Below are 25017 nucleotides of genomic sequence, written 5' to 3' on the forward strand. Positions count from 1 at the left end.
AGTGTTAGTAGCAATGAGTAAGTGTTCGTGAAGTGTTAGTCACGAAAGTGTTGATAAAGTGTTAGTAGCAATGAGTAAGTGTTGATAAAGTGTTAGTAGCAATGAGTAAGTGTTGATAAAGTGTTAGTAGCAATGAGTAAGTGTTGATAAAGTGTTAGAAACGGTGAGTAAGTGTTGATAAAGTGTTAGTAGCAATGAGTAAGTGTTGATAAAGTGTTAGTAGCAATGAGTAAGTGTTGATAAAGTGTTAGTAGCAATGAGTAAGTGTTGATAAAGTGTTAGAAACGGTGAGTAAGTGTTGATGAAGTGTTAATAGCAATGAGTAAGTGTTGATAAAGTGTTAGAAACGGTGAGTAAGTGTTGATGAAGTGTTAATAGCAATGAGTAAGTGTTGATAAAGTGTTAGAAACGGTGAGTAAGTGTTGATAAAGTGTTAGTAGCAATGAGAAAGTGTTGATACAGTGTTAGTAGCAATGAGTAACTCTGGCCACGAAATAAAACTCGGTGGTCCGCGATCTTGGAGGGACACCTGATATATTCTTTTGTTTTAATTAGCTGACAGAGAGGACGTGACCTGGTGTTGCTATTACCTTTTCTTTTCGAGAGCGAGTTGGTACAGGTAACTATCATCCGAAACTGAATAATTTACGGCTTGCTGTATTGAAAAGAAATTTAACGTTGATCGGTAGATATTCTAGTTTTTTTCGCTTTTCGCTGGAAAAATAGTTTTGTGAATCCTTCAACGATAAACTGCGATTTGGCGTCGTGTCTTTGCAATAATTTTTAACGACGAAAATATGAGCGCTATCATTATTTTCCTTTATATTGTCGCGCGTTATTGTTCACTTTTTAAGCTTCTCGTTTATTTTATAGCCACGAGTTTATTTATTATTATTTATATTAATATTAAGAACGTTTTCTCACACTAACGTAAAGAACACGAACCTATTTGGAGACTTTAGAAAAATTACACATTCTTAAATGTTACTTAGTGTTTTAGGATTATTTCTGAGGGGAATGAAGAGATCACCTGCCTCATGTTACGTATTACAGCGCCATCAGTATTACATTACAAAATAGTGAAATGTTGCCAGGACAGTAGAGAGGGGCAGCAGCTGCCTGTGGCCGTGGGGGCGGCCAACCTCTTGCCTTGAGCCCAACCCCATCCTGCTGCTCCTCAGGCAACACTCACAAGCATACTGTGTCAGTGTGAAATATCAGTGTCTCTGTAAAAACGAAATAGAAAAGTTATTTTCGGTTTCTTTCATCTATGACGACGGAGGTTGCAGGGAAGGGGAGAATGACCACACCCGCCATGACATCGGATGGCACCGGAGGCACCATTTACCCCCTATAATAAAGTGGTGGCCAAATACCCACAAGTTCTCTCAGGCCAAGCCTCTCTGTCCACCTCCGATCCTTTTTCTTCCACAACAACTGCTGAGGATGTCAACTCTCTGTATGATGACTTACAGTATATCCAACAGGTGTACATTTCTGGCTCAACGAGAGAAAAGAACTTGGAAGGTAAAACTCCACCGTCGTCCTTTAAAACGTGCATTAATTCCTTTCTTTCGTAAAAAATAAAACTATAATAAGTTTGTGAGACAAGATCAGCAAAAGTGTCTTGGGATGAGCGTCATCTTCAGTGAGTTACATTTCTACAGTTTCGAGAGCGCTGCACTCTTGAGGGCCAGGAAAATGCTGACGACTGCTGACTCCCGTACTCCTGTTGGTAGTTGTAAATAATATAGTATGAGGGAAAAGTCGAAATGTGCTGCTGGCTATGATCTCCAACGCCTGTCCTCTGGCGTCTAGGCTAAGAATCAACTAAGTGTCGGAATAAATCTTCCTTTGACAAATTATGCCTTTAGCCGTATACCGTATGATATAATATGGGCATATTAGCTTAACGTATACTGTAAACGATACAAGTGTTTTTTTTTTTAATTTACACAAGTTTATAAGTAAAATTTCAAGAAAAACAAAGTTATCACGGGCTTGTTTGTTTTGAACCTCACGTCGAGTTCTTGTCAACGTAGACCTGAACAGTGATGGGGAGACTAAGAGAACTTGTTTGTTTGCTCTCATCCTCCCATTAGACATCACCTGGATTTGTTTTCTGAATGTGGTGATTGTGAGGAATATACATATGTTTGATAAACCCTTTAAGCCTTGTTTGAAAACCCATTTGAACCAAGTTTTGATCACATTTAGAAGTTGACTGTCTTAGATTCCCTCTTGAAAAATTAATAGACACCTGGACTCTGAAGACGAACTGATTCACGAACTCCATGTATATGGTGGAGCTCGATAAGGAACTTTTCGTGAATACCCTATGAAGCCTTGTGTGTAGCCCTTGTGGAGCCCCGACTACATAGTAGCGTGACGCCTTGAGCAACGGGAGGTGCGAGAGGATATTACCACCACGAGAATAACCCCGTAAGAATACATAACAATAATACTCTTAGAATACGAGAATTAAAAGGTGTTAATAATTGGTAAAAAACAAAACCACCACAAAAACTACACGTTACTACCCTCATACATCGTATACCGGCGCCATCAAAATAGCGAGAAATGTCAACAAAGTGAGTACTTACTGAGTACTACCCGAGTCACTATAGTGCTCAGTCATCTCGGCTGGATTGGTTTCCGAAGGCGGTGGTAGCTCCCTCTAGCACCGGAAACTGACACTCACCTTATTTTCCGTCGCCGGTTCGTGGTGTTGCTGGCCAGTCACTTACCTACCTGCCATATAAATAACTGATAATGACGACTGACATTGAGGCTCTTCTTGAACATCATCACTACGTCTTACCAAATCGGTCCTATTATTTGTAAGTTTGGATATATAATCACCGGTTCATATCGGTCCTGTAGTTGTTAAACCAAATTTCAAGACTTAAATTTTCATTAGGCAACAGCTAGACCTAACAGGACCACGTTCATTAAGACTGGAATGTTTTTTAGCTTTTTATTTTCAGCTGGTATACGTCACCACACCACATGGCACGGCGCGGTACACACTGCCTTCACGTATCTACCCCTGTTCGTGTACGTGTCCACACAAGCTACTCCCGCTAGCTTATGTATCACACAACTGACTCCCGTTGACTTATTATGTATCCACATAACTCACTCCGGCTGGCTTTATGTATCACGTTCCGTCGTTGTGTGTCGCTCCGCCGGGTGTTCTTCACAGTCATCCTCTAAACACGCAGACCCAGCTGGTAATCACGAAGGTGCTGCGCTAAGGAGCTTCATCTAACCCGTTTTCAGGAGTGCGTCAACATGTGACTCCTCCCCCCCCCCTCGACAGGTGTACAAGTGGCTCTACACGTGGCTCATCACCACCTGTGCGTCAGGTATGGCAGGGTTGATGAGATGTGCTCATCCAAGAGGTGAAGTGGCCGCTCCTCAACTCTAGGGTCGCTTCAAACGGTATTATCATTAAATGTGGATTAGTTGCCTACTTGTTGGGCCAGCCTACTGGGAGAAGACTCCAGCCCTTGTAGTTATGATAATCACATGTGCTGCATGTCTGTTTATATTACTGTTGTACATACATGCCAGGTTTATATATATATATATATATATATATATATATATATATATATTTATATGTATATACTATCACGTCTGTAACACGTCCGTACCGTATGTGTGCAATGTTTTTTTTTCATATTTCTGCGTATGATTTGTTTATTTTCTAGTTCAGTGACCTCATTATCTGATTTGATATTCAATACATGACGTGACTATCCTACGATAAGTACATTGTTTTTAAAGCCATATTTTTGTCCTAGTTGTTGAGAAGCAAAAACTATCACTTTTTAAGTTAATTTCGTTCGAATGAAAGAAGTGTGTGTGTGTGTGTGTGTGTGTGTGTGTGTGTGTGTGTGTGTGTGTGTGTGTGTGTGTGTGTGTGTGCAGACCACAAGATGCAGCTTGTGATTCACTGACAAAATTCATTCAAATTATTTTCCATGCCTAAACTCTGTGTCGCACGGACGGGGAGGGCGTGTTAAGATCCTGTGGATCATTGTAGCTGCGGTATCTGACGAAAAACATCGAACAAATAATAATATAACATCATGAACTACAATAATGCAAACCAAACTTTTCGACAGCGAGGACTAGCAGTAAAGCGGGGTCTTCGTGTTCGAGGACCTTAGAGAACGAAGCATTGTGTGGCAGCATTGTGTAGTAACATTTTGAACTAAAGATCATTTTTCTCCATCATCAGGGGAACCTCACCCAACTAAGATATGTTGTGTATCGTCCTATTCACCAGTAAAATTGTGTGAATTTTTTTTTTTAAGTTCCACACAACATAAACTTAGTCAATAGGAATTACAGGAAAACTAATCCAAATACCATTATCCAGAATCCTTAAGTGACAGAGGAAGTGTCTACAATGTCAGTAGCTATAGAACATTCATAAAAAATGAGCATCAATGAACTCAAACCAGTGAGCACCCAGGTGTTCCGCTACCAACCTAGTCTTTCTTTTCATCGTGAAATTTATCGTTGGAACTTTATAAATATACACATAGTTACATCTTCCGTCCGTATAACTTGTATGTTGTTATACAGCCTTATAACATTTATCAATCTATGTTCCTATAACATCCGTACAACATTAATGTAGTTATATGTAAGGACCATCCAGTGTGTATATACCAGTATGTTAGGTCCGTGTGGCCAAAAGCTACAAGTAGTGTTCCGTATAATATTAACCTGGATATATCTCCAGCTTACAGTATATAACACATACCTGTTCACATATATTTTAGATCCACTCGCAGTAACATTATAACTACGTGGGAGCTATATAGGTCAAGGCTACCTGTAATTAAATGCCATAGACCAAATAAATTGAGGATAACTAGCCATACCTTCACTGTATATAACGTACATCTGTCTATGAAATGTGTGTTGACCACGAATGATTACTGATCATTACCGGCGCTCTAACTCTATACGGTATATTAAGCTAATTAATAAATCGTGATGTGGTTAAGTAAATTATCACAGGATGTATCATGCTATTAAACAGAGGTAACCTACACATCACCTCTCTACCCAAGGCTTCCAATCTGACAGAACGCTATGTTAAATGTGAACTCAATGTAATGTAACACCACTTAACGCTATGTAAATGTTAACTCAATGTAATGTAACACCACTTAACGCTATGTTAAACGTGAATATATTTTAACTTAACTGTTCAGCTTGATAAAACATCTTCAAACATGGACGTGAGGTAATCCATGTGTACTGTCCGCCATCCCTCTGTCACCTGGGTTAGCAGTTCATTACATAGTGCCTCTCGTCTTAGGGCCATTTGATCTGTGAGCATCATTAGTGTGAGGTCACCCGTGCTAACATTATGATAACCTTCTGCATCACTCTATCCACACCTCGGGCCATCCTCATAATCTCTCCATTGCGGATTAATTAGGCTAGTTTTTTTGTGTTCTGTTGATTAACTCTCGGTGGTGGAGTGGCAAAGATGGTGGTGGTGGCAGGGTGGTGGTGGCAGGGTGGTGGCGGCGGCGGGATGGCATAGTTAGTGGTGGTGGCGTAGTGGCAGGGGTGGTGGAGTGGCGGACTGGCAGGGGGGGTGGTGGCGTAGTGACTGGGGTAGTGGCGTAGTGGCAGGGGTAGTGTGGGTGGCGGGATGACAGGGGTGGCGTTATTGGCGACGAATGAGCGTTGGCGGCATAATGGAGGGGAGTGAAGTACTAGAGGTGGAGTGGCAGAGATAGTGGCGGCAGTGGCGGAACAGCTAGTGAGCGTGTGGTTGACTCGATAGATGTGACGGCAAATGTACCATATAGGTTCTTTGTCCTTGACGGATGAGAGGCGAAATTGTTTCAGTGGTTTGTAAATCCGCCCGAATTGCTAATTTTGTGTGAAGTGGCAAATGTGTGCGGGGATGTTTCTACGCGCGTACTCACCTACATCCACGAATTTTGTGTGCAACTGTACGTGTGTGTGTGTGTGTGTGACGATATTGCTTTATTTAAACGTCGACAATAGTTTATGGGCATGGTTGTTGTCTCTGCCATTGTTAAAAATCAGGTTCCTTGTTCGTGATGAAATGATTAGAATTCGTTCTATATTTACTTATTCTCGCCAAATATAACCGAGGGGGGAAAAGATGTCATTTATCGATACAAATGAATTAATATTCTTCACCCGCAACAAATAAAAGAAAAAGAGATTAAGTGTGACCCCCCCCCGAACACACACACACACACACACACACACACAGACATATAGACACACGCACGAATGCTAATTTATTTTGGTCGCGTATTTTCGTTGGCATTCACGGTGATGTTCACTAAACACACACAATGGTGTCCGAAAAACGACGATTTTGAGTGTTTCCTCATTTGGTGACGCCGTGGGCCCTGCCTCGAGCTGGACCGCTACGGGGAATATCTGGGTAACTCTTTGGTCGATATTGATCAATATAATGAGGTGGAGTAAAACACACCCCTCGCAGCTTTGTGTGTGTGTCGGGTTTCGATCGGCCTATTTGTCTGAAACATATAATTAAAGGATATGTTTTAAAACATCCAATGACTCAACTCTTACAGTAATTATCAAAGACCAAAATTTGATAACTTTACCTCCTGATTTTATATATTTTTTGACCTGTCTATTCTGTCATTAATTGTAAGTGTTTGTGATGACCATTCAATCCAATTATTTACTCTGCCGAAGACTACTGGAAGGAACGTTTATTTGTAAAGTGTGGGAAGGGTGAGGCCGGAGGAGCAGGAGGCAGCAGCTTAGAGGACACACAAAACACAATTTTTATCCCCCTTTGGGTAAAGCTAAACCTTCAGCAGACTCACAGACACGCCTGTTGTAAGTCACCCTTTTTGTGCAGGTGTGAAGGACATTGTTGTTGTTGCTGGCGAGAATGACCGCTGTGAGCGAGCATCTGCGGGACTGGTCCAGGTAACCTGTATACTGAGTGAAAGAGTTTCCTTTGACAGATTTACTCCCGCTGTTTTTACTGTACTTGACTCCGTTTTATATTTTGCGTAAATCGCATCTGGCCATATTCGGAGACCTCTTATGTATACCAGACTTTGCTGTACATTATGTCAACAATAGTGGCTTTGCATTTTCAGCGAGGGGTGACATATTTTGCATACACATGTGCTTAGGATTTATGATACATAACAGCACTGGTAAGGCCAGAAGGTCGTTGTTGACAAAAGATGCTCCAAACTTTGTTGTGGCATAAGCTCAGTTCACTGGAAAAGTCCGGAACTATGACAGAACGCACACACACCAGTTAGGTTCTTCGCAGTGAACGTGGTGTGTGTGTGTGTGTGTGTGTGTGTGTGTGTGTGTGCGCGTGTGTGTGTGTGTGCGTGTGTGTGTGTGTGTGCGTGCGCGTGTGTGTGTGTGTGTGCTTTTCCATCCCAAGCGGCGGCATCAGACAGTTCTCTTCCTCACCCAACACCTGGCCCTTTCCTCACGTATTATGCAAAGATATCCTAGTCCTCGTGTGGCCCAGCTGGGAGCTAATAATTCTGCTGGTCCTCCTCGCTCTTGGTATTCTCTGTATAAACATTTCCCAACTTCCTGTTTAAGAAAAAGATAGAGCTTGAAGAAGTACAGAATTATTGGGAACTTTATATATGCCTTGAAACTGCTCGTATATATTGTGTGTTTGATTTTGTGTTATCGAATAAAGGAAATAGTGACGTCTATGCGTATAACTATATGAAGGGAACGAATATTACATATTAGCTGGGAAAAAAGGCACATGTTCGTTTTTCACTCATGTCAGTCAAGTTCCAAAAAGATCTTTCACTTCTTTTCTAACCATGAGACATGTTTTTCCTTCTCTCTTATCGCTACCATCATAGCTATTCTCTCCTCCGTCACTCTTCGCACTGTTCCGCGTCAAAACCGTGCTTGAAACCTTTAAAACGCTGAACCAACTGTTAAATGACGGTGAAGTTAATTATCACTCCTTAAACTACCATTTTCAACTCTATACCGTAAATCGTCATGTAAAAAATGGTTCCTTTGTTACACCCTAAAAATACGTAGGTTTATCTTTCACGCTACAACCTAATAAACACTTTTCATGCATAATGTTCGTCACCTTAAACAACTATTTCTTCTATTAGTGTGTAATCACATTAATCATCATTGTGTTATAGTTTACATTATAAGGATGAATTTTCCAAGCCATCTGTTACACTTTATACCCTGAAATACAGCGTAAACCTCTTACTTACACACACACACACACACACACACACACACACACACACACACCGCTGACTTTACCGCGAATTGACCAGGTAGAAAACTGAACACATTAGGTCAATGATCCGCTAAAGCTTCACGCACTAAATTTTCCCCCTAATTGGCAATGTGATCATATACCTTGACTCTCTCACGCTGTTACAACAAAGAAGGGGGTCCAAAATGACGCTCAGATCACAGTGAGACTCTATGGTAAATACATGTGTTTCTGTATGTATAATTTATCGGGGGAAAAAGAAGGAAAAATAAACAAAATCAGCCTTTGGGAACTCGGAACCGGAGACAGGGTGGGAGTTAGGGACGGGTGAGGAACGCCTTACTGAGGGTTGCTGGACTGGATCTCTCTCTCTCTCTCTCTCTCTCTCTCTCTGCTTGTATGTGTGTGTGTGTGTGTGTGAACGATGACACAAGGGACGGAGGCATGTATGTAAAATTAGTTCGAATTGTGTTTATTATTAGTAGGAAACGTTTCTAAGGCCCGGGGGCGTGTTTTAAGATGAGGAGGCATGTCTAAGGTTAGTAGGAGGCGTGTCTAAGGTTAGCAGGAGGCGTGTCTGGCATCGGGAGGCGTGTCTGGCATCGGGAGGGCGTGTCTAGCATCAGGAGGGCGTGTCTAGCATCGGGAGGGCGTTTCTAGCATCGGGAGGGCGTGTTTGCATCAGAGGGCGTGCCTAGCATCAGGAGGGCGTCCAGCATCAGGGGGCGTGCTCCAGCATCAGGCGTGTTTAAAATTAGTAGAAAGTGAATAATGATAAGTGGGGTATTTGATAACAGCAATATGTCTATTATTCAACAAAGAGGAAGAAATGTTTCCAATGGCAACAATAGGTTATAACGAGGCGCACATCACGAGAGTAAGAGGCGCACATAACGTGAGAAGAGGCGCACGTAACGAGTAGAGGCACGTGAGTAAGAGGCGCACATAACGTGAGTAAGAGGACATAATGTGAGTAAGAGTGCACATAACACATAACGAGAGTAAGAGGGCACATAACGAGAGTAAGAGGCACATAACGACATAACGAGAGTAAGGGTACATAACGAGTAAGAGGCGCACATAACGAGAGTAAGAGGCGCACATAACGAGAGTAAGAGGCACCTCAACCTACTCTCACCTTAACCTAAAACAAACCACCTGCCTAATTGTTGGTACTAATTTTTTAAACCTCACCTTCATCATTAGCGACAAATACCTAACACATGTTTTCGCTAATTGTAAATATAAAAAAAAAAGAGAAAAAACTTTTAATTAAGCGAAATAATTTGAAATAAGTTAAACAAAGTAGACTGTTAACTTGTTGCTCATCAGCTGCACTAAAATGTGTGTGTGTGTGTGTGTGTGTGTGTGTGTGTGTTTTGTTTGTTTTTTGTAACGCGAGTATGACGTCACCAGAAGCTTTATATTGTTTTCGTTGTTTGTGTTTTTGTTGTCGATCTGCTCTTAGAAATCACACTATGATGAGTTTCAAGTTTGTTTTTGTTTTCCTCCCGATGTTTTATTTAGATTCATTATTTCATTCAGGAGGTAAGAGAAAGATGATAAACAAAATATATCATAGAATAAATAAATAAGATAAATTGTGGTGTTTTTTCTTTTACGGTATTGGTGTTTGAATTACCAGTGAAATTATGAAGTTTGGATGTTTAATGACGTGATCAATTAAGCTTCGTCCACCATTTAGTTGAAGCTGTTCTCACCTGTTATCTAGACCAGCCTCACCTGTTACCTAGACCAGCCTCACCTGTTACCTAGACCAGCCTCACCTGTTACCTATGCCAGCTTCACCTGTTACCTAGACCAGCCTCACCTGTTACCTAGACCAGCCTCACCTGTTACCTAGACCAGCCTCACCTGTTACCTATGCCAGCTTCACCTGTTACCTAGACCAGCCTCACCTGTTACCTATGCCAGCTTCACCTGTTACCTATGCCAGCTTCACCTGTTACCTAGACCAGCTTCACCTGTTACCTATGCCAGCTTCACCTGTTATTTAGAGCAGCTTCACCTGTTACCTAGACCAACCTCACCTGTTATTTAGATCATCTTCACCTATTTCCTAGACCAGATTCATCTGATAATTAAGGTGATGATTAAGCTTTGTCTACCTGTTCATTACCATATCTGCAGGTGAAATTGGATTCCAGTTCGTACTTGTTTCAACGGACACAAGTCAGTGGTGGTCAGAATCTCGTCTAAAATATCTCATCTCCAGCTTTTAATCAATAGAGTTTCGTTCAGTTCTTAGTGTCAGAGCCCAGAGTGAGCGGTGAAGGGAGACTGTTCTATCGTTGAGGTCGCTTTCTAATTTCTTTCAAACTCCATGGATACCACACACTCACTCTCTTTGGCTTCCACATACCCTTCTTCCTCCGTCCTTCACCTCCACACAGTCTCTTTCCCTCTTGACCCTCACACATCCTTCTCGTACTTTCCTTGACTTCTACATAACCCCCTATTCCCTTTGGCTTCCACACACCACCCCCTCTCTTCTCGAATTCCACACACACACACCCATTCCATTTGACTTCTACACACCCTCCCCATCCTCATTGACTTCCACACACCCTCCCCCACCCCCATTGACTTCCACACACCCTCTCCTACCCCACTTAGACTTTACACACACACACACACGCACACACACACACACACGCGCGTGCACCCTCTAGTTGACCAGCCCTTACGACCCCCTACCCCACCCTATTGCAAAACAATGACCACTTCCCTTTTTCCCCTCTCTCTCTTTCTCCCCTCTCCCTCCCCATGCATTTCTTCTTTCTGTCGCTCTCCATCTCTCCCTCCTCCTCCCCTTCCCCTCTCCCTCTCTTCCACCTGACCCCCCTTTCCCATTTCTCTCCTACCTCTATATTTTCCAACTTTCTATTTCTCTCTGTGTCTTTTCTTTCTCTCATTATTGTCTTTCTGCTTCCTCCTTTCCATATACTGGTCACCTTAGTCTCTCTCTCAATTATTTTCCTCCTCTTCCTTTTTCCACTCCTCTTCCTCCTCCTATTCCCCTTCCTCTCCTCACCCCCTTCCTCTCCTCACCCCTCTTCCCCTAAACACGCCAGACCGCATGAAAATATTTCCTGCACCGGGACCCTCGCGTCATAATGAACAACAACCCGCCAGAACGTTCAAGAATAGTAGATGCGGATCAACTGTATTAAGAGGAGATAAACATAGAAAACGTCCCGATAAGCATTTAAAACTTTTAAGAATGTACTTTATTGCATCGAAACGCATTAAACCTTCCACCAGAACGCATTAAAACGTTACGGAAACGCATAATAAAGCCCTCCAGAAAGCACTAGAACGCAACGAATATACCATCACACGTGCCCAAAACGCACTAGACCGTAACGAGACGTACCAAAACGCAAACTAGAACACCAAAAGAACACACCAAAATAACAACAAGAATAACACCATCAGAACTCGTCATATCACACAGAAACTCATCACAAAACAGAAGTATCTCGGGGGTGTTGGCTGGAAGTGGGAGAGAAAACTTGGGAACGCGTCACACCACATTGGTAAATAAACTCGAGTTGACTTGGAACTCATCATCAGACAAAGTGAAGAAGCACATTGATCACACGCCATAGTAAACGCTGCTACCGTATATGTCAATTTGTGTAAGTGTTCATTTTGGTGAGGAGAGAGACGGGGGGGGAGGGGAGGGAGGGAGTGGGGGAGTGGTGAGTAGAGGACGGCAAAAAGGGAGGAGAAATGGATAGGAAGAAGGGAGGAGACAGGGAGAACAGAGGAAACTATGGATAAGGGAGAAGGGGTTAGAGAGAATGGAAGGGAGAGGAGGATAGGGAGAGAAAATTTGGGAAAAAGAGAGTAGAAAAATCAGAAGGAGAACAGAGAGGAATTATAATGAGGTGGAAGGGGAGAAGAGTAAGGTGGAAGGGAAAGAACGTGAATATAGAGAGGGAGAGAAAAGGGGGATAGAAGGTGGGAAAGGATAGACAAGGACTAGAGGGAAAGAGAGGAGGTGTGGAAAGGATGGAAAGAGAACGGATAAGGAATGTGAATGATGATGAGAAGCAAGGAAATTAAAGAGAGGAAGAGGAGTTGAGAGCAAAACACGGAAAAAATGCATTAGGAAAAGAAAGGAGAAAAAACGAAAATGTGTATAACAAAGGAGGAGGAGGAGAAATGGGAGAGGAAGTAGAAGAGGAGGAAAAAGAAGAAGTAGGTGTCTGTGTCATGAGGGAATAAATTCATAGTAGGTGACACGCACACACACACACACACGAAGCTTTATTCAGCTCTAAAACTTATCACCATTTATCACTGACTCACTAAAACGAATTTATAATAGGAGAACTCTGACGTCACCTCCTCGGTCATGTACCTGGATGTCTGTCTATCTGTCTCGGGTTATTAACAACAAGGCTATACTCAAGGACATTGTGTGAAGATAATAAGCAACAGGTATAAAATATTCACACGGAGAGACAAAGATAACAAGGATTATAAGTGTTAATGATAAGTATTCCCAAAATATATGAGGAATTTGTATATAAAAAAATCCCTGAAGAATTGATTTTATTTAAGTGTGATTAGGTTAGGTGATAAGCCCACAGACAAGCTTATGAAGGGGGGGGGGGGGCTAATCTCTCTCTCTTTCACGTGCACACACACACACACACAGGGCTATCTGATCTCAAAAAATCATTTACCAGCTACTACATCATTATGCTGGTGCAAAAACTAACACGCCACTTACTTAGTTTACTCGACGGAGAGAGAGCTTAATGGAGTTCTTTTCCTGAGTTTCTTGTTTTCTTCAATTTCACTTAGTAGGGAGTGACATAGACAGTTGGACAGACAGACGGGCGTTAATAATGACTAATAACAACACAAAGGGGGAAATTGTACCGAGGATAACGACCAGAGAGAGAAAGAAATGAGAGTAATTATGGTAACACCGATTTAGAGACCGATAAGTTCCTTTATGTTGGATAAACAAAATACAATCGGGATTATATATTTTAAATGTTTCGAACGCCTTTTTTTCCTGATTTATCTTGAATTATAAATATTTCAATCGTCTATATTCCTGATTATTTTTGTATTTATACCCTGATATTAGTTTATTTTACGTAGTTTCTGTATATAATCCCATCTTATATACTGTACTAGTAACTACTCAGAAGCGAATACCTGTTTCATCTATACTGTACACGAGTATGAATAGAAATGTTTCACCTATGTACATTATGTATTAATGTAAATATGTGAATTTGTGATGAGAAGACGAGAAGGTAAACTGGGTGTTGTATAGAACGTAGAGAAGTATGTAATAGTGTGTCAAGGAATCATTTCATGAACTGTGGATAGAATGTCACAAAAACAGAGCGTAAATACTATGTAAACAGAGCGTCATGTAAACGTCACATAAACAAAACGCTCTCTCAGTAAACAGAACACCATACAAAGCAACATCATCACACGAAGCAAACTCAACCCGTTGACACAAAGTTATATTACACACATGCATTATGCGTCAGTCATAGGCCATTGTAAGTAATACACCATAACGCACTAACAGCGGGCGTAATAATGACTGTTCACTGCGTCTTTACATAAACAATTAGGGTAGTGCAATACGCAGTGGGTTTTTTTGTTGTTGTTGTTGCCCGTTTTTGCAGTCCCGTTCCGAAAATGCGATGAATCTTTAATTGGAGCGAAGTGTACAATCACGAACATTTGGGCTTGCTTTTAGACACCCGGTCAATAGAACCCAGTGTCCTTAGGTACGTTTGGGATCGCGTTCGGACACCCAGTCATTAGAACCTAGTGTCCTTATGTACGTATTAGGAGTTTTTGTGTTTTTTCTTAAGCCAAGAATGAACTCTTATGGGTATGCGTTTTGGTGATGTGCTGTTGATGTGGTAGTACTGTGATGTGCTAGTGATGTGGTAGTACTGTGATCTGCTACTGATGTGGTTCTGTGATGTGCTAATGATGTGGTACTGTGATGTGCTAATAATGTGGTACTGTGATGTGTTAATGATGTGATAGTGCTGTGATGTGCTAATGATGTGCTAGTACTGTGATGTGCTAATGATGTGGGAGTACTGTGATGTGCTACTGATGTGGCACTGTGATGTGCTACTGATGTGGCACTGTGATGTGCTACTGATGTGGCACTGTGATGTGCTACTGATGTGGCACTGTGATGTGCTACTGATGTGGTACTGTGATGTGCTACTGATGTGGCACTGTGATGTGCTACTGATGTGGCAGTGTGATGTGCTACTGATGTGGTACTGTCATGTGCTGCTCCTGTGGTACTCTGATATGCTAAGTACGTAGTTCTGATCGGCGTCTCTGTTATTATCACATTAATTAGTCTTTCCCAATGATCATCTTCTGTGTGTGTGTGTGTGTGTGTGTGTGTGTGTGTGTGTGTGTTACCGTATTCACTTTTTTGATTACCATGTACAGTATATAGGTGGAGGCGGGGTGGGGGTAGGCTAACTTACGCACCACCAAACATTTGTTTGTCATAAATTACACAACACATTAACTGCTAATATATTTCATTGCAAAATTAGTCTATAACGAACTATACAATAATTATAAGTCTGCTTTACTACATAACCGCGGTGTTGTAGTAGAAGAGAACTGTGAAATCAAATCATATACATGTTATACTAATCGCAATTTATATATAACGTTACATTGTATAGTTATTACATACTACGGTAATGTAGAACCAATATAGGACAAATGCAATGGTTAATATTACAAGTCCTCGTATCCTTGAGTTTATATTCGTAAAGTGATTCTTCATTTGGTAAATAATGTGTTTTAATGTCACGTTTGTTATATACAACCTCTTGTGTGATGAGGTAGTGACACAACAGGCTACAGAGTCCCACACTTCCGGTAGAACCTCACTGTCATACAACCTGTTCCGAGAGAACCACAAACGCATTAGAAAAACAAGTGATTGATGTAAGAGTGTAGTATAGAGGTAGTGTTGTGTGGTGTAGGGCTGCGTGTTTCTCACCAACATGTAGTTCAGTGTTAAAACTCATCTTCAAAACTAAAAGGAGATTATTTATCCACCTATGATGCTATGATATAGTTCATCCCTTAAAAATAATAATTATACGTGATTAATATTTATTCGTGGCGTTTGTATATTTTTCTATTGACTTCAGTGACACACTTCAGTTGTCATCACTTCATGGTAATCATAATCAGTGGAGGTGACCTGCTTATATTCACCGTTGTTTTACATTACGTATATTTATATGTTATTATTCTCACTTGCTTCATTTATTTATTTATAATTTACATTGTTTTTGTTTTTGGTTGTCGAATACAGTAGTGAGTTCTTTGCGCTTATGCAGTATGTTTATACTGTATATTGTTGTTTTGGTGTCATATCTGTTTACGTCCTGTCGCCTTCGGTATGTACACATGCACACGTATACATATGTGCACACATACATAGACATGTCGACACATATACACGTATATATACTTGCACATATACATACCTGTATATAGTACAGGCCCACACATACGTGTACATACGTGCACATGTACTTCACAATTGTACTTATACATGCCCACACATATACACATTCATATTGGTACATACGCTACACATATATACATACACTATACACACACACACATACATACATACATACATACATACATACATACATACATACATACATTTCATATTGTTTTCTATATTTGTCCTCATAGTTTATTTCCGGGAATCGTCTATTTTTTACGACTGGCTATGGTCGATTTCCCTTAGATATCTATTGTTACATTGTGGTATGGTTGGTTATACTCCTCTCCTTAATGTTCTGTTAGTATCGTCACCTGTCTTAATTATTGTCATCCCTTTCATCAGGTTACGAGTGAGAGAACAACACCTTACGTTAATAATTAGTATATTATCATTACCCTTTCCACCATTATCACGTATTATTCTCTCTTATAAATACGACTTCATTATCAACACGACAGGACTACCCCACCCCCCCAAAAAATACAATGATAAAAAAGTCAAGTCAATAATAACAGGAATGAAGGAAAAAATATATCAAAGAGAACACAAGCGAAAGAAAAATGAATTAATTGTAATATCACCTCAGCGACGACCATCAAAGGTTCTGCACTTCCTGTTCAATAAAGAAGAAAAAAGGCCTTAAATAAAAAAAAAACGCAGCTAATTACAGACCAAAGTCAAAAAATAGAGGCAATAGTAGTTGGTATTAGAAAATTATATATCGTAATGTATAAAACCATTGGCTGTAAAAAAAAAAAATAAGTTTAAAGAGAAAAAAGGAATCCTACGCTAATTATTCTTCTCAAAGGCTGGCGTGTTTTTCCAATTGGTGTAATTTCTCCTAGGGCAAAAATGTGTTTATTTTGCCGCTTGCCACAGTTGAACACCGTAATTATCACTAATTAGCTCCCGAGTATGAATACCATCTTAAAATAATCCATTTGTTGATGTATCGGGCGGCTTCAACTACGACTTTTTTTCACCTGTGCTACGAATTTTTTGTAACATGTTATTTACGAAGGTTAAATGTTTTGGTGGCGTTACGTCCGATTCAGATTGCAGCGTAAAGTGTATTGCATATTGAATTATTACACAATTATGCAAATGATAGTAATCTTGATTTTTCCCCACCAGATAATAATTTGTTCAATGATATTATCTCACTTCATCATGATATCTGATGACAATTCACGCCGCGTTGGTGTATTCTGTTCCAGCCTATTGTTGTATCTTGCCTCGTACACCATACACGTTTGTATATCAAGAGCTGTGTTTTTGTTCGTTTTAATCGTGTTTTTGTACGGTGTGTGTGTGGGGAGGGGGGACTGCCCGTATCTGCCACTGTAAACATATGAAAACGTATATATGTATGTGTGTGACTTAGGCCATTACCAGCCAAGTACCACAATCCCCACAGGCCTCTCCTCCTCAACAAAGACTCTTCCCTCTGGCCTCCTCCCTCCCTACTGGCTCTCCTCCTCCTCCCCTACTGGCCTCCTCCTCCTCACTGGCCTCTCCTTCCTCCCTACTGGCCTCTCCTCCCTCCCGACTGGCCTCTCCTCCCTCCCTACTGGCCTCTCCTCCCTCCCTACTGGCCTCTCCTCCCCTCCGTATATCTGTATCAGCCAAGAGTTCAATATATGTAATTGCAATATATCATAATCTAAATACATTAACTCATTCTCTTCCATGTCACCATCAAGCTATTTATCAGGAGTTGTGTTAAGATGTTGTAGTTGTTACTTAATGTCCACTAACAGAAAGAGATGTAAAGTACAGTTATAGTCTCTGCTGTATAGGGTAAATAATCTGAGATGAATGATGAGTCTCCTTGGTACCTGTAATAGTCTCTGTTCTCTGATAACCTTTGGTGATAAGATCGTTCTTATATCTGTAGTTTGTTAATATAAACCCAGACTCGAGAAAGACAACAAAACTGCTATAGTTAACTAAAGTTGGTTTTAATGATATGAGAAATGTCACTTACTGGTCCGATATTTTTCTTGACCTTGTAACATAATTTAGCTAACACTATTCATATTGCGTTTAGTACACACCTAGACGTTGCATATTATACCAGGGTTGAAAACATATGTGGAGTAGTATGTGCACATTGCCGTTTCTCCCACCCTGAAATAATGACAATATCGAGGCTGGTAAACTGTAGATTATTGAAATGTGTGCGAAACATTGTTGAGTGGTAACAAAGCGTTGTAGTGTTGTTTCAGGTTTAAGACACAGAAATCAACAACACTCAGAAGGGCTTATATGTACCTGATCTTACTTCAAGGTCGAGCCATTTGTTGTACATCTGGCAACTGGACAAACAGGCCTCTCCTCCCACACCTCCTCCCCACAAGCCTCTCCTCCCACACCTCCTCCCCACAGGCCTCTCCCACACCACCTCCCCACAGGCCTCTCCTCCCACACCTCCCCACACGCCTCTCCTCCCACACCTTCACCCCACAGGCCCCACCACCGCCCCCTGAACCTTGTAACAGACGTCCCTCATCTTGACGTAGCGAGTGGCGGCATATAAAGCTCACAAGTATGAGTATCGGGTCCTAATGATGATGCCGGAGGCACCGCAGAATGTCTGAGATGCTTCCCCTGGATGAATGACTTACATTCACTTCATTAGAATGTCTTGGGAGGGATGTTGCTCCATGTTCTTAGGTTGACCTCTCTCTCTCTCTCTCTCTCTCTCTCTCTCTCTCTCTCTCTCTCTCTCTCTCTCTCTCTCTCTCTCTCTCTCTCTCTCTCTTATTCTCTCTCTCTCTTATTCTCTCTCTCTCTCTCTTATTCTCTCTCTCTTGCTCCCTTTCACCTGCACCCTGGTTGTCCCCCGTGCATATATTATGCACTCCCCGGTGGCTAAATACACCCTCAGCAGCTGTAATAATTTATGTTCGTTGAGGTATTTGCATTTTACGAGTCGCCACGGCGCTCATTTCAGTCGGTGAACGTCGTGGAGTAGCCCGTGAATTCAGCCCGTCGCCTCTTCTCCTGGTAACCGTGTAAATGAAATGCTAAACCTCGACTGATCATGAACAAAAAGTTACGGTGCATGTCATTAAAATTTAGAACCTATTTATGATAGTTTTGTTGCGTGTAAGACTCAGTTTTATGGCCCCGTGCTAACTTATAAGTGGACGGACGAGGCCAGTTCACTCCCTCGTCTGGCCCACAGTACAGTCGGGATAATGTGAGGGATTGTGTCACTAGAAACTCCTGATAATTACCATTTAAACTCCATTTAACGTCGCCATTAGCTCGCTAGATATCACTCGTTTATTGGATAATTTAGTGGATTTAGAACCGGGCGGCATAACACACTGATATAATGATAACGTGCAGCGGTCGGTGTGGCCACAGTGTTGTCAGTGACCCACGCCAGCTGCACCAGGCCAGGAACAGCAGCCTATGAGAAGCTACAATAACAGCAGCAGTAGGAGTATTGGTATTACAGGGTGGACAGCAGTATGGTAGTGGAGAGCAGTATGGTAGGTAGATGGGGCCACTAACCTGACTTCGTCAACAAGCTCTTGCATTCTTTCATGTTCTCTCGCGTCCTAATCTCCCTCAAAACGCAATAAACTAGATTATAATCGCATGCAAGATGTGCCCGTATCATTAAGAGCTGAGACGAGTCGGATGACCATCCTGGTGAGGTGGTCTGGCCCGGCTACGGCCGGCGGCGGCGGCGACGGTGGCCGCGGCGGCTATGTAAGGCGGCTCAGCCCAGCACTAGCAAGAAACGTCAATTAAACTTCCTGGTCTCACTGCCAGCCTCCTCTACACGTTACCTTCTCGGCTTTCGCGAAAGTTCAGCCAGAATTTACTAGTAAGCGTCACGGTATAATTGTGAATATGATTTATTTCGTTGATTTGGATGAAATAAAACCACTTTTATGGCTGCCAGGGAAAAACTTACAGCTCATTCCTGAGGCCAGATCGCCAAATAAGTGCAGAAATCTTAACCTTTGCAGCCGCTCACGCGTAAAGACTAGTTGCACAAGAGCGACGAGAAAACAGCCAATGGTCAGAGTTACGAGACTCGTAGCACAGAGTGTATGATGGAATGTCTCCTCTGTAAGCCACTATATAATAATTAGCAAGAACCTGACGTGGCCAGTCCACATAGATTCCTCAACGTACTGTCGACCGCTCGTTTGAATTTTCTATTTAATAGATGACGCTGAGCTAAAATGCAGTGAGCGGACATTAACAGTAGTACAGGAGGCTTAACACTGACTGCACACAAACATTCTTTCACGGAATAATGATGTTTACCCTGTAACGGTAGTCGAATTTCAATTGTTATTAAGACAGTGTGTCGCCAATTGTTCTACAGGTCGGTGTCATGGTTTACGATGCCTCGATTTCACTCGGCCAAGTCTCGTTGGCTTAGCTGACAGGACTCTCGTGCAAACTGATGCATTAACTGCGATTAAAAAGCTAGTCGAGGACAATACGAAGGGAAATATTTAAACTAATAATCAAGGCTGTTTGACAATCACTGCCGCCTTAAGCTCGCACACGACACGATAATGGACGCCTACAACACCGCGCCCACAAAAGGGATTTCGTCGAGTAATTTTCTATGTCCGGATGACGGCTTTTGTGCGTGTGTCATCACCGTCGCCCGTCGGTGTGACCATCTCGCTGCTCGCCTTTTGTTTTGCCACCCCCGGCCCGTCAGGCGAGATACCACCAGGAGGAACCAACAATTAGTCAGAGGTAATTTTAGTAACTCGTCAGCGCCATCGGGTAATGTATTGGGTAGGTGGCGGGGACACACCTGGTTAGCTTGGGGGAAGACAACTGTAGTTAAGGTAAGGGGATGTAGTGGTAGTTAAAGGAGAAATACATACAAAAAACATAACAGAGAAGGGGGAAACAACTCGCTTAAAGAAGAGAAGTTAGTGAAGAGAGAGAGAGAGAGAGAGAGAGAGAGAAAGAGAGAGGAAACAGTTAAGATTCCTCCAGTTAAAGGAAGATGATGGATAATGTGATAAATTATCTCAGTTTAAGGTTAGGAAATAAGTAATAAGACAACACCAGAGAATGGGAAAGAAGGGGAGGGGGGGGAGAAGAGTGGGTGGTCAGGATACGACTTAAGAGACTTAGGTGATTTTGTCAGCTCAGGGAGAAGGTCAGGAAGAGACAGAGTTAAGGTCAAGGAAAACAGGAAGAAGGTCAGTGAGAGACGTAAGGTCAGGGGGAGACATGTAGAAGGTTAGGGACCTTTGGGAGAGACGTGTATGAGGTTAAGGAGAGACAGGGAGAAGGTCATGGAGAGACAAGAAGTAGAATCTTTAAATGTATCTCTGAGGCTGGAGGCGGACGCATGTTAAGTTGTGGTCGGCCGCCATGTTGTGGGAATGAGATGCACCTGTGGACCGACTTAAACACCTGTTTGGATTAACGAGTTTCCCAAATATTTGACATTCACACTTTATAACAACTGGGTACTGAATAATGCTTCTTAGTGCCTCCTTTACAGCTTACACATCCATGCTCATATGTGCCTAAAGTCGTACATAAGAAACACAGACACACCCACATACACATTTACCGTAGTGCATCTTTACACTCATTCGTCGTCATTGACCGGTTTGGTTTACATGTTAACCGTAACTTTGTTGGTAATAAAACACTCTCCAGCATATCACGCATTGAAGGGAAAACCTTGCTAAAGAAAAGATGAATTCTGTAACCAGTTCAACCATAGAAATTACCGGGGGGCAAGAACCTGCTTCCCAACACACACACACACACACACACCCACCATCTGTCACAGGCACCCCGTAACGTAACGTAATCAAGTGAGGGACGCGGCATAATGCACCAACTTACACGTCACATGAATAAGTTAGCAGGACAGCGGGGAACAAGCATGACGAATACTCTGATGATATCACGTAATACCGCGTTATTTGTGTATGGCAGACCCGTCGCCTCCGACCCCCGCCACCACGGGGCCCAGCACCACCTCGCGCGGTAGGTTTTACAGGTACACCGAATGATATTTGTCCCGAGTGAACGGCTGGTGTAGCGTTTAATTACCGGGAGATCTGTTAAAGCAAACGAGAAGTGGGTGCTAAAGAGGGTGGCGGGGCAGCGTACGAAACAAGGTGTCATTTGGGGGGGTGTTGGTAATTGTGGGACGCCTGCCTGGCTGGCTGGCCGAGTAGAACACCGCTCGATAAGTTATGTGCTTGAAATTGTCAGTGTAATAACTCGGTAAATGGGGTGTGAATAGCCCACACCGCTCACCCAGCCAGACCTACCCAGCTGAACTGTGAATGAACTTCATCTTTGTTCATCTTGTTGTTTTTGTTTTGTTTCTTTTTTACGACGTTGCAGCCGCTACAGACTCGACCTGACACAACTCATTGTCGGCTTTGCTACGCTAGTTACCGATAATGATGGGAAGGTCTCATGCATTTACGGCCTCCCCCAGAACACACATCACCACCACCTGCCTCCCCCAGAACACACATCACCACCACCTGCCTCCCCCAGAACACACATCACCACCACCTGCCTCCCCCAGAACACACATCACCACCACCTGCCTCCCCCCAGAACACACCCCACCCTGCCTCCTCCAGAACACATCACCACCACCTGCCCCCAGCACTCCCCACCAGAACCACCACCACCCCTCCCCCAGAACACACATCACCACCACCTGCCTCCCCCAGAACACACACATCACCACCACCTGCCTCCCCAGAACACATCACCACCACCTGCCTCCCCAGAACACACATCACCACCACCTGCCTCCCCCAGAACACACATCACCACCACACACACACACCACCACCTGCCTCCCCAGAACACACATCACCTGCCTCCCCCCAGAACACACATCACCACCACACCTGCCCCCAGAACACATCACCACCACTGCCTCCCCAGAACACACACCACCTGCCTCTCCCCAGAACACACATCACACACCACCACCTGCCTCCCCAGAACACACATCACCACCACCTGCCTCCCCCAGAACACACATCACCACCACCTGCCTCCCCAGAACACACATCACCACCACCTGCCTCCCCAGAACACACATCACCACCACCTGCCTCCCCCAGAACACACACCACCACCACCTGAACCTCACCCCAGAACACATCACCACCACCCTGCCTCCCAGAACACACACACCACACTGCCTCCCCCAGAACACACATCACCACCTGCCTCCCCAGAACACACATCACCACCACCTGCCTCCCCCAGAACACACCACCTGCCTCCTCCCCCAGAACACACACCACCACCACCTGCACACATCACCACCACCTGAAAGAACACACATCACCACCACCTGCCTCCCCCAGAACACACATCACCACCACCTGCCTCCCCCAGAACACACATCACCACCACCTGCCTCCCCCAGAACACACATCACCACCACCTGCCTCCCCCACAACACACAACATGGTATAAGCCAGGCACCACACAAGGGAAAGCCGTGCTCATTTGACCAAGATCAGGTTGAGGTTAAGCACACACACCGCTATCCGCTTACTCCGGGCTAATTATACACATTAAAAAATATAGCCTTCGGTTACGCCCTAAAAAAAAGGGAACAGCTGGCGATAAGTACCTCAATTACATCTAGATATCACATTGTTATAGTTTTATGTTAAGTTAATTGGCGTGTAGAAACCTACGCCGCAATCTGTTCGAGCTGTTGCAAGAATCAATTGACTTGCCGTACTGCAGGTTAAGAGTTAGAGCAAGGTAGAGGATATTTTGTATCTATCAAAATGTTATTAGTGTGTGTGTGTTTTTACGTTAAGTTTAGAGATATTGAATTGTTTTTTTTTTATGTGTAAAGGTGATAGGTTCTGAATCGTCTTTATAGGCAGGTTATGTGATAATCAATACCTCGTAAAGAAATCATCTGCGGAAAACTAAGGCATTAAACACACGTCAGTAATTAGTAAAGCACACACACACACACACACACACACACACACACACACACACACACACACATATCTCCCTAGACTAATAAACTCCGTAAAACGACTCCGTGATAAAAAAAGAAAAAAATCTCGCAAAAAATTAAATTTGACTATTTTTAAGGTAATTGATGTTGTAAATGAACTAAAACGCCCAAAAGATAAATGTATGACTTAAACACATACATACATACATACATACATACATACATACATACATACATACATATTCAACAATAACTATTCCTTCAGTTTGTCACGTATTGTTAAGCATAAAAAAAATCCTGAATTACTTGAAAATAAACTGAATCAAAATAGAAAAAAAAATATTGTAGATCGTATAGAAAAACGTGGCATTGGACGCTATGAATGAGGTGTAATCGATACCTGTAATTTGTAACGAGGGAATGTCTAAGATTGACCAAGTGTTCGCGTTCGGTTCTGGTCACGCGATTTCCTGTACTGGTAATACTTTGTTCTCAGTAGCCATTAGTGGTAAATGAATAAGCCATCATCGCTATTACTTACGGCGGTTTGATTTAGTTAGGTATTTCTGGTAGTTGAGTTGAGCCGAGTTGTATCAGCAAAGGTTAAGGCGCTAATAGAGTAGTTGGGTTGAGAAATGTTTGTTGTGTGTGTTTGTGTGTGTTTTATATACGAATAGTCTATACTAAAAGTCTAACTTGGTCCGTCACTTAGTAGTTATGGCGACCCGTGTGGTGCGTTGACTCAGGTGCCACTGCCACTCACCTCCTCCTCCTCCTCCTCCTCCTCCTCCTCCTCCTCCTCCTCCTCCCTCCTCCTCCTCCTCCTGCTCCTCCTCCTCCTCCTCCTCCTCCTCCTCCTCCTCCTCCTCCTCCTCCTCCTCCTCCTCCCTCCCAGCAGCTTCTCGATGCCCACTTCCATGCTAACACCTCAAACCCTAAACTATTGTGCACGATCTTAGACTATTATATTTCAGCTAAAGCACTAATAGGATGATCATAGTTATGTAGGAAGTTTGATTAACCATGAAAGTGGCTCATTGTTGTGAAGGAGTATTATGTTACAAGTGTGTCCCATCTCCAACTTTTCCTTCAACAGGTTTGTGTGATGTTAGACTTTCCTATGACAACCGTCTATCGTTTGAAGCGACACCTCATACAGGTACT

At 42.7% G+C, this 25017-nt stretch overlaps 1 protein-coding gene across 1 annotated transcript in view; it reads left to right on the top strand.

Moving 5' to 3' along the window:
• The window catches only part of LOC121863502 (POU domain, class 6, transcription factor 2-like), a 93412-nt gene that overhangs the window by 26203 nt on the left and 42192 nt on the right, over positions 1 to 25017 (top strand). The window contains exon 3 of the mRNA XM_042362176.1: positions 24950 to 25012. Within this exon, the coding sequence (XP_042218110.1) occupies positions 24950 to 25012 (63 nt within the window). The remainder of the gene's footprint in view (positions 1 to 24949; positions 25013 to 25017) is intronic.

Source organism: Homarus americanus, unplaced genomic scaffold (assembly GCF_018991925.1).
Source record: "Homarus americanus isolate GMGI-L3 unplaced genomic scaffold, GMGI_Hamer_2.0 scaffold41366, whole genome shotgun sequence".
In the NCBI taxonomy this organism is placed as follows: Eukaryota; Metazoa; Arthropoda; class Malacostraca; order Decapoda; family Nephropidae; genus Homarus; species Homarus americanus.